The 16,176-nt window shown below is 34.5% G+C and overlaps 2 protein-coding genes and 1 long non-coding RNA gene across 4 annotated transcripts; 2 read left to right on the forward strand and 1 right to left on the reverse strand.

The window, feature by feature from the left end:
* Window positions 1–633: 633 nt before the first annotated feature.
* LOC128187818 (uncharacterized) lies at window positions 634–4,774 on the forward strand. Its single transcript, XM_052858426.1, has 7 exons — window positions 634–750; window positions 919–1,129; window positions 2,136–2,281; window positions 2,475–2,637; window positions 2,990–3,126; window positions 3,349–3,496; window positions 4,068–4,774. The coding sequence occupies exons 1-7, from the start codon at window positions 708–710 to the stop codon at window positions 4,339–4,341; spliced, it is 1,122 nt and encodes a 373-aa protein (XP_052714386.1). The 5' UTR covers window positions 634–707; the 3' UTR covers window positions 4,342–4,774.
* On the reverse strand, window positions 3,950–9,642 carry LOC128187821 (uncharacterized). Its single transcript, XR_008244090.1, has 2 exons — window positions 9,504–9,642; window positions 3,950–4,175 (listed from the first exon to the last, which is right to left on the reverse strand). It is a non-coding gene; the product is annotated as an uncharacterized LOC128187821 (long non-coding RNA).
* LOC128187816 (G-protein coupled receptor 161-like) lies at window positions 8,781–15,751 on the forward strand. 2 transcript variants are annotated; one of them, XM_052858425.1, is made up of 3 exons: window positions 8,781–9,151; window positions 13,709–13,962; window positions 14,059–15,751. In XM_052858425.1, exons 2-3 carry the CDS (start codon window positions 13,728–13,730, stop codon window positions 15,642–15,644), a joined length of 1,821 nt encoding a protein of 606 aa, XP_052714385.1. In that variant the 5' UTR covers window positions 8,781–9,151; window positions 13,709–13,727; the 3' UTR covers window positions 15,645–15,751. The 2 variants fall into 2 exon arrangements, with proteins under 2 accessions (XP_052714385.1, XP_052714384.1); XM_052858424.1 differs by lacking the exon at window positions 8,781–9,151 and adding an exon at window positions 9,570–9,696.
* Window positions 15,752–16,176: the final 425 nt, after the last annotated feature.

The raw sequence follows: 16,176 nt of genomic DNA on the forward strand, positions 1-16,176 counted from the left end.
GATTTTAGCTTTATTGAAATTCTTTTTTCGTGTTCGTTAAAATATTCTAACCGACTTAAGTAGAAGATTCGACTTGTTCATGATTTCATTCAATTTTGAAAATGTATTTTTCGGTTGTTTCAACAGACATTTACACGATTCCTACTAGTATTTGCTAATGTTCTTTAAAAGCAGCAAACAAAAAGTTTCTTTTATAGTGTTATGAGTGCAAACAAATTAGAATGATTACGTCCCCAGGGTACATAAAATCTTATAAACATAAGTCATTATTAAAGCCTTGCGGGTATATCCATAACGCAAGAGATGACTTTTACAACAAATATCAACACTCTTTACTTAAATACATATATAGAATACAGATATGTAAAAAAAAAAAGGGGGGGGGAATAATAATTAAGCCACGTTTCTTTATTAGCTGCCATATTTAAACATTTTTTTAAAATTCAAGATTAACAATTCAACTAAATGTAAACATGAAGTCTACCCAGTGACAAGCAGTGTAAAAGCTAGTCAGAGGTGTCGGAATTCGGTGATGCATGGCTATGGAGAGCGACACCATGACGAATCGTTGGAATGCACGCTGGGTCATCTTGCTGCTAAATATTTCTACGATATAATAATTCACATGTATTAATCATCAATTCAATTACTTAAAGACTGCACACTCTTCACATTTGTCCATTTCAGTTTTTGGTCGGATTAGTGGTATGAGGCAAGGAGACACCATGTGGCTACTTCTTTTAATAACAGGTACGACGATATATTGTAATTTTGTTCCGAATCAGTTAATGCAGGTGAAAGCTATATTTAGAATATTTTATTTGTAAAAATTATCAACACGTTTCAAATCTTATCATTTTTAACGAATTTGGAGCGATTTTCACCCTTCCATTGTACTTTTATTATTATTTCTCATAGCTTTGTGTAGTCCATATTTTTGCAATGGCCAACAACCTATTCCCCAACCTCCCATTAGCCAATGTGTTCGAGAGGTACAACAACTCAGCGCCTCTTGCTTTCAGAGGTCTGGACTTCCAATGATGACTATTGATGCTGTGTTGACCAATGGAACTATTGCGCCATTACCCAGCAATTCAAATATCATGGACCTTAGGAAGAACCTTTGTGGGTAAGCATTCCAGTAACATAAAGACATAGACATTCGAAATTTTTTGCGTTTTCATCTACGCGTCTTTTGAATTTTCATTATATGCTGTAATCAAGGTCGAAATTTAATCATCATATCGCATAATGAAAATCCGTGTTTTTGATCTACTTTTAGAAGTACTAGTTTATGAATTTGTTATGGTAACTCAGTACATTAGGGGTTATTGATTATTTTAAGACACAACATCACAAGATGACGATTTAAATGTTTTGTGAAATTGTATCGATCGATTTAGAATCATGATAGCTTAGTAGTCAAAGTATTGGGTTTGTGAACCCGAGTTAAAATTTGCCCGATATGCTGTTTTTCTTCATATTTACTGAAAACCATTTTTAGTAAATCATACTTCTAAAATAAAAAACTGTGTATTTTTCGCCTATTTGACTTATACGCTTCTTATGCATCATTGCTATTCTTCATGATCAAGTTGTTTTCTGTTGATTTGAGAAACTACATTGTATTTTAAGGTAAATTTAGCCACCTTATTTAAAAAAGGTGTTTAAAAAACCTTCTTTGAAGTTTGTTAAATTTTCAAAATGCAAGACAAAAATTTAATTTTTCATTTTAGAATACATATTCATTAAAAATTTTGGCTTCTTTCTTTCCTCTGTTTATGATTTTGTAACAAGATTTTTGCAATTGAGCAATATCGAAATTTTATTCACTAGATAGATACATGTATAGACATATACATGTATACTAAGCTTCTGACCACAGTCAGTCTCTCTTGACTCAATTGATGTCATCAATCAGCCCCCGTCGCTGACCATGGGTCAACACGCCGTAAAAAATTTATGACAGATGAACATGTAGATGTAATACATGAAAAATTAAGTCGTCATAGATTGCACATATTTAGTTGATATGTCATCTTTCTACGTTTTACTTATTTTACCTTTTTCCTTTTTCAATATAACTCGGCTGGTGAAAGAATTTTCCTATATACAATATGATTTTTACCTTTCAGAATAAGGGCACAGATTATACAATGCGTCGTTCCACCCACACTGAACATGCGCGGAAAGCCTCCTTGCACAGACAGTGCAGAGTTCAATTTTGCCGAGAACCAAGTAGTCAGGAGACTGACGGCTTTGCAAAATGCTTGTGGTGCAGGTAATTTCTTTTTTGATCCACAGAAAATACCGTAGTTTAAACGGTTGTAAGTGCAAAAACTGATAAGAACAATTAAATATAAAAGTATATTACAGATATATGTATAAGTATAAATACTAGAAGTTACATGTATATATGTCTAAGAATTAAAAAGTAGTCAAGTTTGATTTTTGTAATTTACTGTATTTTATAGGTGTGCTGCCACAAGCCAACTCTTGTATGCGCATGCTTGACGCAAACATGCAGCAATGTTACACCAAAGCTGGACTAAGTCCAAGTATGTTTGGCTCCAATGAAACCGAAATAAAAGGCGCCATTATTGGAAAAGACAAAGAGGCAGCGTCCAGATTTTGTGGGTGAGTAGCATCTATTTGTCAAGATGGTGTTAAATTTGATATTGGTATGGTAGGAGAGAGAGAGAGAGAGAGAGAGAGAGAGAGAGAGAGAGAGAGAGAGAGAGAGAGAGAGAGAGAGAGAGAGAGAGAGAGAGAGAGATGCAATATTACCATACTCTAATTGGAAGCATTCTAATCGGTGCCAATTTCTACTTAAAAACACCAGTTATATTTAAAATTTGTTAGACAAAAAGTCGAAAATACTTGAATTGTATAAAAATTACAATATTGAAAAGATAATTTCCGAATTTATAAAAGAATTGAATGACAGTCAAATCCGTAATCAAGGTAACTTATGATTATCTATTTTCAGAGTAAGGAACACACTATTTTCATGCATGAGAAACGTAATTGACAGTTGTGAAGGAGCCAATGAATACATGTTATTGACTGGTTATGACCACGCCTCAATGGAGGCTAGCATAGACCTCCTTTGTGGAGATATAGATGGTATGTAAACGAGTCTGCAACACATTAAAGTAACAAATTAACAAAAACTTCTGAACAAACTCTCCAACAAAATTTTTACAAATTTCTTTGTGTTACCACTAATTTCAAAAACATTTTTTTTTTCATTGTTACATTATATTAAGAACGAAAAAAAAACCCCGATTAAAATCGGTTGATGTTATTTTGCGTCATTTCCTAAATCCGTTGATTTTCCTTTTTCAGTTTATGTAGAGGGTCTAGTGTGTTTCCAAAATCCAACAGACGCCGTACAAAAATGTCTGGACAGCATGTCTGCCAGTATGGTGGACCTGGCGGCGCGTCAGATCCAACAGAACCTCGATATGACGGGCTTCTTCTCCGAATATTGCAAGTGAGTGCATTGAAATTTGAAATAATACGCATGTGCAGATAGAAAGAATAATCAGTGGGTATTGCGTGAAATGAGCTACGAGCATTGTGACCCTCTTAATATTAAGACTGTAGTGGCCACTTTTATACGGTATTGATCTCCTTTAAAAGTAGAGCTCTCTATAAAAAAAAAAAGAAAATACATAAAATTTAACGTCAAAATTTATTGTTGTTTTCTTTAAAGTTAATAATAATTTATTGTTAAGGTAAACAAATCATATCTTAAATTTTAGATCTGATGGTTAATCATTTTTTTACCATTGTGCCTTCTAAACACCAAAAGAGAAAAGAGTGCCCGTTTAGTTTTATGAAAAGGAAAAACCATGCATATAGTTTGAACTATTCATAATGTTAATGTCAGCAATGACTGAACGTTTCCTATGATCCTTATACAACAAATAAGAGACACGTGTAGGACGTTATCTATCCAGTACTTTATTATACGTTGTACTTTCGATATTCTTTATACAGTACTAAAGCACTAGTAATCGATACAGGAACATTATTATATTCTTTATTGCTTTCTCCTCCAGAATCCGCGTAGATCATCTTGGCTGCGACATGAAAGCATGGAAGCAATCCTGCAGTAAAGCCGGCGTAGGTCTGAAGAACGAGTTCGAATGCACCATGCTCCCTTCCACCTGCCAGAAAAATATCAATTTGCAGACGATGTTAAAAGACAATGTTTGTAATACTACCTCTTTCTACAAAGAGTTTCGCCAACCTGCCGGCAAAAACTCGGCGTCTCAGTTGTCTACAGTGCTGGCATCGGTAGTGACCCTCTTGTCTATGATATTAATTTTGTAAGAATCGATATGTGTGATCTTCTACACCAAGTACGTTTTGCCCTGCCAATTATTTAAATGTGAAGTTTGACAAAGCCTGTTGCTATTTGCAACCAAGGTATCTTCTACAGTAACATTTAATTGGTAAAAAAAGGCAACGCAGGTAAATCCAATCGTTCAGATTAAATGAAAACACAGTTTAAAGAGATGATTAACGACATAATAATGAGTGCTTTAGTGTATATATATATTGTATATAGTTTGTACGCATACATTGTTGAAATATGTAGATTTCAAAGTACAGTGACAAAGAATGTGAATTAGAATTCAAAGTATGCTTTGGGTGATTCCAAGCTAAATACAGCAAATACCAAATACATGTAGCTACGAACCGATCATCGGTAGAATGTAGATTTTTTTAAATTTGTGATAATAAAAAAAGTCATTGATAACAATTGTTAAGTCTTGATTATTATGGAATGTGTCAACTCCCCCCTCCCCCCCCCCGGCGAAAATTTAATTATAAAAACATGAATATGATATTATTGCAACTTGAAACGAAATATGTAATTTGCAATAGTTGTTACTAATTTGTCATTTAGAACCACAGAATGCACTACTCTGAGACTGAAAAATTATTTTTAACGCATCTTATCATTGGAATATACAATGGCGGAATATTGGCGCCTGTCACGTCAGGGCATTCACCATGCTTGTTTCTATTTTTATTTCATTTATTTTTTTTTTGGGGGGGGGGGAGAGGGGGGTGGAATGAAATATTGTCTTGTCACTAATTACATCGCAATAAAAAAAATCATAAGAAATCTTTCCTATAAGGACCCAAAATGACATAATTACGTAAAAAGTTGACATTTTCTACTGCTACAGTTGTATACGTTTGCTTTGGATTTGGGGAAACTTTCGCAGCTTGTGTTGTTCAACGTAGATAATGCTCACGTTTGGTGTCGCAGATTCAATAAAGTCGGATTTATGCCCACATCTTTCGAAGAATATTGTTAGGTATAACCACAGGGGCATCGTATCCGCTTAACTCTCTATGACACATATATATAAATAATACATTTAGTTATTATTTTTATATATGTCATAGAGAGTAGAGCGGATACGATGCCCCTATGGTATAACCTAATCATGAAGAATTTTCACTAAATGCATGAATTAGGAAATCAACGGACTACAATATTAATATTCTATTTTTAGACATTAGTACAGGCTTTGTTTGACTCTGTCAATGTCTCACCGACCAATATTTGTCTCCAACACCTTCTGTTTACTTTGTCTAATCACGGCATATGGCATCGGTAGCAGCACCAGACACCGCACATCGATACAGGGAGACTCAAATGGTTTGATGGTGGCCTATTTCTGCCCTCTGTGTCCGAATTACATTTTTTGATAAATTATGTCGACATGCAATGCAAGATAATTATGTCGACATGCAAGGTAAATAAATCAACATTTAACACAACACTTTATAACTATTTTGTCATGCAAGAAAAATGTTATCATGCTTTATGCAATTCTTGTATGGTTATATTTTTCTTTCATGTTCGTTCCATTAGGTATTCATGCTGCATGTTGACATGATATCTTGCAAGTCGACATAATATATAGAGTAGTAGCATTCAGGATGCAGAAATATGCCACGCACGCGTCACAATTTCGCAAACCAAAACATATTTGAAAAGAAAAAGATCGAAATTTAGCATTGCATGAAAAATCCATTTACGAACATAAGGTCATAGTTGTGTACATCGTCCTAATATATATACATATAGGTACTGATGTATCATACTTTTATTAAGTATTAAAAGATCCTAAAGCTAAATTTTTAAAAAAGATATAGATTTACTGAAATTTGATTTAAATTTTCACAACATAACAAATTCAACACTTTTGATATTTATGGTTTGAATACAAAACTAATACGTAACGCAAAAAATATTCTTTTTTATTCAATTCATTTTGCTTTTGAAAACTTTTAAAATGCGAAACACAGTAGCATTTGTTTCACTAAAATAAAATAAAAATTATTATATAATTTATAATTTGTCATGTTCAGCCACACACTCGCTACAAGGAAATTGCATATCACAAAGCGTCTGGTTGAACTAGACAATCATATGATATAGCCCCGCAGAAACGCATGGCTACTTTTTTCATATCATATAACTGCCAGCTTTCTCACCATTGGATTTAAAGGACGAAAAAACCGATTAGAGTTATATTTCAATTAGTTCTGAAAGAAATGCAACACTTTAGATAAAATACCGGTAGAACTTATGTGTGTAAAGAACTTATATGTATAAAGTACACCGTGGAACGCTTGGCATTGACAAGACTTAGTATATGGATTGTTCATTCAAAAAAGCTTCTGATAGAGACACAGGAGTTAATTTTGACCCCTATGGTATCAATCACCTTTTTAAAATAAAAAGTTTCAAGAATTTTTAATTGGTTTCTTATTTTGTTGCAGGGTTAATCCTTTAGTCATGTTTACTGATTTTTATGCACCTTCTGGCAGTATATGACGCAAGAAATGACACTTTTTTTGCAATCCAATACAAAATGAAGTGTTAAAACGGCTTTTTTGGAAATATAGCTCAGAGTTTGAACGAGGAAACGTTTTCTGCCAATAACTCATATCAAATGGATACATTTTGAAATGAATATATTATAACTGTTTAGGCCTGCACTCATGTTTTCTGGAAGATAACTACTTGAAAATATACCAACTCAGGTTTCTGCAAAAATTCAAAAATGGCGGAAATGGTTAACAACATCTTGTAAGTAACGTTGTAATTATAAAATGAAGGCAATCTGACCAAACTTAGAATGAGAAATGAACTTTCCATCTATATTTGTACAAAGTCAACCTAAGTTTACAAAATTTACTTTAACTAAAAAACTAAAATGATGATGTTCATTTTGTCCTTTAAGTTAGTTAACAATTCATATATGGTTGACATATCAAAAGTGTAACTTATTGCAGAGTATCGATGAAATCGACTGACAAAATTTGACATCAATGTCAAATTTCTTGAAGAACGTCAAATCTTGGTAAATTACGAGTTAGTAAGTTAGAAGATTATTCTTCGTTACACAAGTGTCCTACATAATACTCCGTTTAGGTTTTTTCTTTGATGACGTTTGAAATTAGCTTCTAATATGTTATTAAATATTGCAATAAGATATATTTAACAAAGATAATATCAATAAATCTGGAATTACAATAGAGTGCTTAAGGGTAGCTAAAGGTAAGGCAACAGCATTAAAAAATAATTCAAAAGAAAATTGACTGTTGTACTATAAAATAACGCAATATCATAGAGTTAGGAATACTGCCATGGAGTAACATCGTTAAAATATGTCCAGCTGCATAATAACAATAAATAAAGTTGCATCAGAATAAAACAATGCAACTCAAAAATCGAAATAACTTAGTATTAGAATACCTGATATTTTATCTTACAAGAACGTAAAATTTCTACTAGATCTAATAATGATGGCCGATGAAAAAAATATGAGGTGAATCAATCAGGTGAAAAGAATACGATATTGCACGTGTGGGTGCTTAGCCCCACCCCTTCTTCATCTCTTTCGAAAATCGAGTGCATTGTTTTAGCAAGTTTTTCGCCAAACGTATACGGGTAGTCTTTTCTAGGCACATAGCATCAGAGGGAGGGGGGGGGGGGGGGGGGCTCCCCCTACTTTTTTTGCATAGATTTTTCTTAAATTTACATACAAAAAATTGAATTAACATGGAGTTGGCCCCCCATTTTATGTGACCATGTAAAAGTGTCAAAGTTGAATTGAAAATAAGGAATAAACAGTGAAGTTGAAGTGAAAACATGGAGCCCCCCCCCCCCCCCCCCCCCCACTTTTCTGTGACCATGTAAAAATTGAATTGAAAATAAGGAAATAAACAATGAAATTAAAGTGAAAAGTATACCTGCCCCCCCCCCCCCCTCCACACACACACACACACACGGATTAGGATTTTCACGAATTTGGGAAGTAACCTCCCTTTTTTTTGGCTTGTCAAGATTTTTGGGATGAGTCTGCCCCCCCCCCCCCCCCAACACACACACACACTTTCAAAAACGATGCCACGTGCCTGTTTTCAACAGTGAAGCAGGGCCCAGGTTAGATTTATCCTTAAAATGCGGAAAAGGCATTCACTATAAATTTTCATCCTCTGCGCATACTCGGTATGGATTGTTAAGTACCAGTACTTTATGGTATCTATCAAAATCTGTATCAGTATAACAGTTATATTTAAACTGTAAATGCATGAACTTATTCTTACGAAAATTAACATGTATAATTGTATATATAACAATTGGTTTACTATCACGTTGACGGTATTTAACTATACTATATATAAACCACGTGATAATTGCCATTAGATAGACCCGATCGGGGTCAGATAGGAAACATGACAATTGGCCTGCTTATTGTTATATTGCTCCAATTCGTGTGTTAGAAGGATAATAAGCCACAGGTCGTAATGTTGTCCACCCCAAAAATATGCAGGTTGGCTGAAATGCGTAACCTGTTCTGGAAATAGGTTGGAATTACTGGGCATTGCCTGAAAATCCAAGACAACCCGAGAATCTATCCTTCGGATCGATGCCATTGGCCAGGTATCATAGGACCGCGTTAGGATTCAGGCAGCAATTGTTCCTTCAGCTCTATTCTGTTACAGTCACAATATCAATCTGGATACATTATATATTGGTGCATGTCGGCTTTTAATCGACGAACTCAAACCCTTTTGAAATACCGACAACAATTCAGCAAAAGTCAGAGTGAGTATTTTTTTTTTCCTTCTTTACCTTAATCTTAAAAACCCTCTCAGAGGCAAGTCTAATCTGTTCCTTTATTCTTCAATAATATAAGGACATGATGTTCAAAATAGGAACATAGTTTTTAATTTAAAAAAAAGGCTTTGCAGATGACATATGCAATGCAATAAATTAAAACAAAAACGAACCGAATAATTTGAGAAACAAAATTACAATATCCTTAAAAAAAAGAATGCTAATCCTTAATTAAAGGGGATGTGGGAACATATGAGTGGTTATTGGTTTTCCTATGACAAAACCTGTAAAACAAAGGGCAATAAAGTAGAGATTAATTCCTGCTTATCTTCGTTCTTACCGCGTCGATGTTTCCCAGTTGACGAAGCGCAGAGAATGGTGAAAGTCTGCAAGATAACGTGGTTCGCTGGGTGCGAGATGACAAAACGGCCATGATAGTTTATGACAGTGAAAATAAACGACACACTTTGCACCTTATCCTTCTATAAATATGGTAGAATGTGAATTCGATAGCGGACCCAAAGCTATTTCTGGTAAGCGTCTTTTACTAATTTTCCGAAGGAAAAAAAACACCATAAGGTGGTTCAGTACAGCTTGAAATAGCTTCTCAGATCAGTCGCGAATTACTTGATTATGATATATAGCAAGATGGATAAGAAGTATATAATTCAAATAGGCGAAGAAATTATGTAATTTTGGACAGAAACTTATTTAAAAATTTAATTCAGTAAATATGAACAAAAGCTGGTGGTAGATTCGAACTCATGATCTGCGATTCACAGGCCCGATACTTTAACCACTGAGCTATGATGATATTCAACGAAATCGTTAGATCTATACAAATTTAAAACGCCGTCTTTTGACGTAGTGTCTACTTGATCTACTGAGGTACCATAAGGACTGGTCAGCACCGATTATTGTTTAAATTGGGAGATGGAATTTTTCATTACCAGTTCGCTTGGTGCTGAATTTAGTTACGAATATCATGATAGAAATTACACAATTTAAAAAAAAAATGATTTATTCACAATTTATGTTAAATCAAACGGCAAGACAAATAAAGGTTTTCGGATAGAGTTAGGATTTATCAAATAACATATTGCTTATTTTCCATGACAACACATGGTCACACTTTGATTTGCACACCTTATCATTTTAAATCAAATGTGATTCATAATAGTGTTAAAGTAAATATCCTCAAGTAAACCCTTGCTCAGTCTTTCATGCTACCAAAATGAAATCCAAAAGAAATAAATTCTTCCTGCTTTCTTTCTGTGTGAGGGGAAGTAATTGAGGTATTTTTTGGTCGTTTCATGTACACACTACGTTTCTTATTCTTGTATACAGTTGTAACAGACTGTCCTTTGGATATCGGATGACAAACATAAAGTCATCATCATAAATAGATAACGAGATGTCTTGTGATCAATATACGCTGGGTGTGTGTAATACAGATATATCTATTTGTATGTAACCATGAAATATCCAAATCATCTTATCTGTTTTATTCCATGACGTGCTTTATAGTCGCGGACAAAGTCTTGTCCATTGGTGCACAGATCAGATCAGAGAAATAATCATATACAGAGTTCTTTGTTTAAACAACTGCTTACCAAGGAATACTGGACATAATTAAACATAGAAGATTAAATATCGGTTTTATGAGTCTTGGCAATGATTGTGGTCTAATGCAAATCGGGTACACTAGATGAATTACAATGCGAAATCAAAATGGATTGCTAGAGTTACTCAAGAGGGAAATTTGTAGAAAATCCCAGAGGCAGTTTATTTTCTAATGGAAAATATGATTTACCAAAAGTTAGGAGTGTCAACAAGTTATGTTGGTACATTCATTCGATGAGCTGTTGGAATGGAAAATAATGAATCGAATATTCAGTTATAACATAAAAAATGACTATTACACAAAAATAATGTTTGTTTGGATGACATTGCCGATTTCATTAGTTGATACATGTTTATGGTAACGTAACTCATGCTTGGTGAATAGACGGCTTATACTAGGAACCAAGCAATTGACGGTCAAGTAAAATTACTGACCGATTAATCCTTTTCAACATGATTATGATTATACAAAATTGCAAGTATGATGACCTATATTGTTGTAAAAGGATCAATTTCATGAAAAAAATATTACTGATTTGTCTATCTTTTGTTTAATGAATCGTTATTAGGAAGTTCGGAGATTTGCTGACTTGAATTACTTATTAGATGATTGTTTATAATATATAATTATAAAATAATATTTCATGGGTTCATACACCATTTTCGAGCAAATAATTTTTTCTCGCGTTTTAGGAATGTGTATGTTGGTAGTGAGACGATACGGAATCATCTTTTGGAGCTATGATATATCTGTTTTAAATTGTGTTCTCTTGGTTTTATAAAGCCATCAAGTATCAAACACATGCTATAAAAAATTATTCAGAATCCCTTGTTGTTTAAACAAAAAATTCCAAGGTCTCCTTTATAAGTTAAAAATACGCTTTGACATTCAAAATAAGTACCCTGAACCTGCTACTGATTGTCGAAACTTAGAACCGTTTTTAACAAGGCCTTGGATTTTCAGTAGGACGTAATTATCTTTTTCTTTTGCAAAAGAAGAAAAAAACGACGCTAAATCTTTTTGATTTCAAAGAGCCATGTCTGAGTGGCCAGCAATAAATAGATAGGCCTACGTTTTGTTATTTTGTTGTTACATTGTACCATCACTGTTTGTCAAATTGGTTGAAAGGAGAGGGTTCAAATAGGCAGACTGCCTGCTACATAATCCTTATTATGTAACAGTTTTACATAATAAAATATTGTTTAAATAACATTTAGAAAGTTATTTGAAACAAAACTCTACCAGTATATTTGACTAATAAGGACAAAAAAGGTGACAGGAGCCTTGCATATTTTTTTTATCTCGCTTACAGCTCGAAAAATGACATGATATTCACTAGTGAAGAAATGTAAATAGGGCCACATTGACCTTAGAGCATTGATATGATTTTTTGCTATGAATTAAATTATTAAGTTAAAAAAAATAGGATTAAAAGATCCTTATACATAGAGCTATTCGTCTTATGGAGATTAGTGTTATAAGTGTTATAACACTTATAAGTCTTATAAGTGTAAGTATTAGTCTAAGAATGGTCACGACATTCCATCTCCAATAACTCGTGATGACTTATTAGAAACTAATACTTCACAACTATATACATGCACGCGTTAATTCCTTGTTAAGAATATATATCATTTGTGTACTTTTGGTAGCTCAATTTTGTGTATTAACAAGAGAATACTAGAAACATTGAAATTCATCGCTCATAGCTGGCGCATTATTCTCCTGTATATCGTTTAAATTTTTTTAGGCATTGCACTTCTATGTATCTGTACACAGCCATATCCAAAAACTAATGTATACATAAATACTGTATACATTGAAATATCCGCCCCCGTTTTATTTTCGTCCCTTTCGCCATTGTTGTCAGCGGGTGAATAAAGACTGAGCGATATCTCAGATTATCTCTCTTTAAACACAACTTTGTCTGGGCGAATTCAAGACGGGGCGAAACCGATTGCAAGCAAAGAAGGGCGAAAATACCGTAGGGTGAAAATAACCCGATATACACTTATCACATTCACCTACTGCCTGATTCCATCATTACGAAAAATTAATTATTACGAAATTGGTACAGATAAAAAAAAAACGTTCTTTTCTGTTTACACCTATGCATGTTGCTAACATACTGATTTTGAGAGCGACGAAAATAAAACAATAATAAAGAAGATTCCAATTTAGTTTACAGTTCTATCTGTTCTCTGTAATAAGGAAGTTGTTATCTTCATGCCCTATCCAATCAGCACAAGAACCCGGTGTCTGCCGCTTTCAAGAACAGACGGGCAATTGCATCGGTACTGCTTTGTAAATAGAGACCGGCAAATGCCAGCTTGTTTCAGGAATACGTCTCTTTTATCAATTAAATTCCATTAAACATCGGATAACCAGCAAGCTCTGATGACCTAGTAATACCAATTTCAATAATGATTTGTTTCAAGTCATGATTTAATTGCACACGAACAATGAGTTGTTTTTTTTTAAATTTGCAAAATTAAGGGGAAAAAAGAACATATACGTCATCTTTTTCTTGTTAATTGATTTTCAGAAAAAATAAAATGTGTTTAAATTTGCAGTGATACTAGTATTACAAAGCATTTCGAGTATGAACTGACAATGTACTGAATTACGGACATACTATCACAACAAGTCTAGGATTAAAAAATATTGCATAATCTGATACCAATAATTCGTCAAAATAACACCTATTTACCATTTCGAGTTGTCATTGAATTTAATGATACTTTCTACATTAATAAGATTGTTTGTTTGCTTTATTTTTGCGTAAAAGCTGAAAAATAATTAATTAGTAGATAGTGAAACTTAATTACCGTCATATTTAGCATTTATCGATAGAATACCGTATCATCACCAGACATATTTTCACAAATAATCTATGACTAAAATATTTGATGGTCTTTCAGATGTGATGAAAATTCAGACATGTCCGTAATACTAAGGCGACTTTTGTCGTCCTCCAGTCTCCAATGCAATGGAACAAATTCGGACTGCGGCAGTGAACCCAACGTTGGATTGGCTCTCATGGCGCTGGTAGTCGGCGTCATTCTAGCACTTTCTTTGGCTATGAACAGTGTTGTTTGTCTTGTGTTCTACAAAAAGACGTATCTACTCAGCGTTTCCAACAGTTTTGTGCTCAATTTGTCGTGCTGTCAATTATGTAAGTAAACGATTATAACAAAATTCTAATGTTCAATGCTTTTCGGAAGGTATCAGTCTTGTTTTATTTGATAATGTTACGTTTTTCCATTTTCAGGTTTATCTATTCTTGTTGTGCCATTTGTTTTGGCCTCTGTGTTCTCTACAAAGTGGGCATTTGACGACACCTTTTGTAAGGTGCAAGGATACTTCTTCACAATCTGCATCATCACTATTCAGTTTTCCTTAATGATTATCTCCATAGACCGAAACTACGCCATCATCAACTCTCTCAGATACCCGTATGTATTCACACCAAAGCTGGGACATGTCCTTATTGCTTCGGCATGGGTGTTAAGTGTGATGATTGCACTTCCGCCTCTGGTAGGTTGGGGGTCATACGTGTACATACCTGACCAGTACCTTTGTGGAATGAATTGGAAAAGTGGAAACCAATTTATGTTGTTTATTGTTGTGATATGTTTCTTAGTTCCACTCTTAGTGCAGAGTTGGTGCTATCTGAGCATCTTCAAAGCTGCCATTGGTCAAACAAAGCGGCGCAGTCGCATCTATCCCTCAATGCCGTCCACAGTACGAGATCCGCCCAGCAACTCATCGGATAGCAGTGATCTCTCACAGAGTGTGCAAGTACAATATCGAAACGTGGAATGCAAAGCTGTAAGAACTATTCTACTGATAGCTTTTGCTTATGCTTTGTGTTGGGTTCCTTACTTAACCATTATAATAAGCCATTTGAGAGACAACTCCTTCACGTCTGAAGTCAATTCCTTTGCTATATGTCTCGTGTTCTGCACGGGAATTGTCAATCCCATCATATACGCATTTATGAACAGGGTTACTCGTCACGAGATCAACAAGTTCTTCTGTGACACTATAAACAAGGGTAATGGTCGCACCACCACAGGTAACGACAGCGACGAGTTCTACTCCACGACCATGACCACCTATTCTTCAACCAAACAAAACGTCGTGGTGTGGACAACTCAGAAAACGCGCGGAAAGATACCGACTGCCTGTAACATAGAAATGAACACCATTCAGGAAGTTCGCGAGGCATCCACATCAAGCTCCCCAAAGGAAGAACGGAAGAATTTGGAAAAACCGACTCATGCGCAGCAAGCTGGTGAACCGCCAAAAATTTTTGTGTCTAGAAATGCGGTCTCGGTTCCTGGAACTAGTCAAAAACACTCCATGAACCTAACCAGTGACTTATCAAGATGTTCTGTTAAAAGTCCCGATCTGCGGCACAGCCGTGCTCTCAGTCCGGAAGTGACGCGGCAAAGGGTCTCTCGGGCTCAGTCTGAGTTCCTGTCTCGTGGAGAAACGTTCTTATCACAGAAACAAAAGGACTGTGGATCCTTTTTGTTTTTCGAGGGCAAACACAAAGAAACTCGTGTACACAGAAAAAGGTCCAATTCACACTTTCATGACTCGTCCAAATCTCCGTGTTTGCCATCATCAGCTAAAAATCTCACAAATATGAAACGGGTAAGCGCGGATTTTTCCTCACGTGAAATGTTTTTTTCTCATCCGTCTTTTCGGAACATCCCTGAAAAGGCTATGTTACACGAGGGTAGAGAAAGGGCGATGACCATTGGTGAGAACTACGTTTATCGAGAACATAACACGAACCGGAAGGATCATAAAGTCCCGGAAGAAGATTCAATATCAAATCACACTTAATTATATTTGTCGTTAATGTTTCTGTTGGTTACTACAATCAATAATTGTTTTTGGTGTTTCCTCATCATATTGATGTTTGTAATAAAAAGTAATAACAGTGAAAAAAATCCTTATCATTCGTGATTTTTTATATCAAAAAAGTACAACAAAAGAAGTATTTTAACTTCTAACAGAAAAAGAGATTAGGAATTCTATTTAAAAAAAATATTTATTTTAAATTCTTCGTTTTCATTGTTATCAAAATTAGATAGAAGAAGAAGTTTAAATCTATTATATTTGCACGTTTTGAAAAGCTGTCAGAAGTTTTCACCATGTTACATGTACATGTAGATGATAACTGCCATTTGTCCATAAAAAATGGTTCACTGCCAAGTCCTGTGTTAAATGGTTATGAAAGTTGCGATCATTGCAGAAAAAAATTACAAAACCCTCTAACGCGGGTTACATGTATGTATTTTTTCTGCAATGTTGCCACCTTTCATATCCCCCATAAATCACCAAAGAAAGCATTTTACTGTTTAAATGAAATGAA

This window comes from Crassostrea angulata, chromosome 6, assembly GCF_025612915.1.
Source record: "Crassostrea angulata isolate pt1a10 chromosome 6, ASM2561291v2, whole genome shotgun sequence".
In the NCBI taxonomy this organism is placed as follows: Eukaryota; Metazoa; Mollusca; class Bivalvia; order Ostreida; family Ostreidae; genus Magallana; species Magallana angulata.